Source organism: Merops nubicus, unplaced genomic scaffold (genome assembly GCF_000691845.1).
Source record: "Merops nubicus isolate BGI_N331 unplaced genomic scaffold, ASM69184v1 scaffold31016, whole genome shotgun sequence".
Taxonomy (NCBI): domain Eukaryota; kingdom Metazoa; phylum Chordata; class Aves; order Coraciiformes; family Meropidae; genus Merops; species Merops nubicus.
The window spans coordinates 2398-2618 of NW_008617435.1; the positions used below are offsets into that span (position 1 = coordinate 2398).

Below are 221 nucleotides of genomic sequence, written 5' to 3' on the forward strand. Positions count from 1 at the left end.
CGCTGAGCCCGCGGTGGCCCGCGGCCCCCGGCGGCCCGGGCGCGTCGGCCCCGCCGAGTTTATGTGGCCCCAGGGAGAGGAGGGAGCCTGGTCCTCCTCCGGCGCCCCCGCACACCCACCTCCCTTCTGGCTGAAAGCTGGGATCTCAAAGTCCAGCTCTGGAATTCGAGCGGTGGCACAGTCGGTCTTCACCACCTCCCTGTTCATGTCCTGCACACGAC

At 69.7% G+C, this 221-nt stretch overlaps 1 protein-coding gene across 1 annotated transcript in view; it reads right to left on the minus strand.

Annotated features, from left to right (window-relative positions):
* The window catches only part of ZPR1 (ZPR1 zinc finger), a gene marked incomplete at both ends in the record, with an annotated part of 2335 nt that extends 2119 nt beyond the window's left edge, over positions 1–216 (minus strand). The window contains one exon of the mRNA XM_008943153.1: positions 114–216. Within this exon, the coding sequence (XP_008941401.1) occupies positions 114–216 (103 nt within the window). The remainder of the gene's footprint in view (positions 1–113) is intronic.
* Between the last annotated feature and the right edge of the window lie 5 nt (positions 217–221).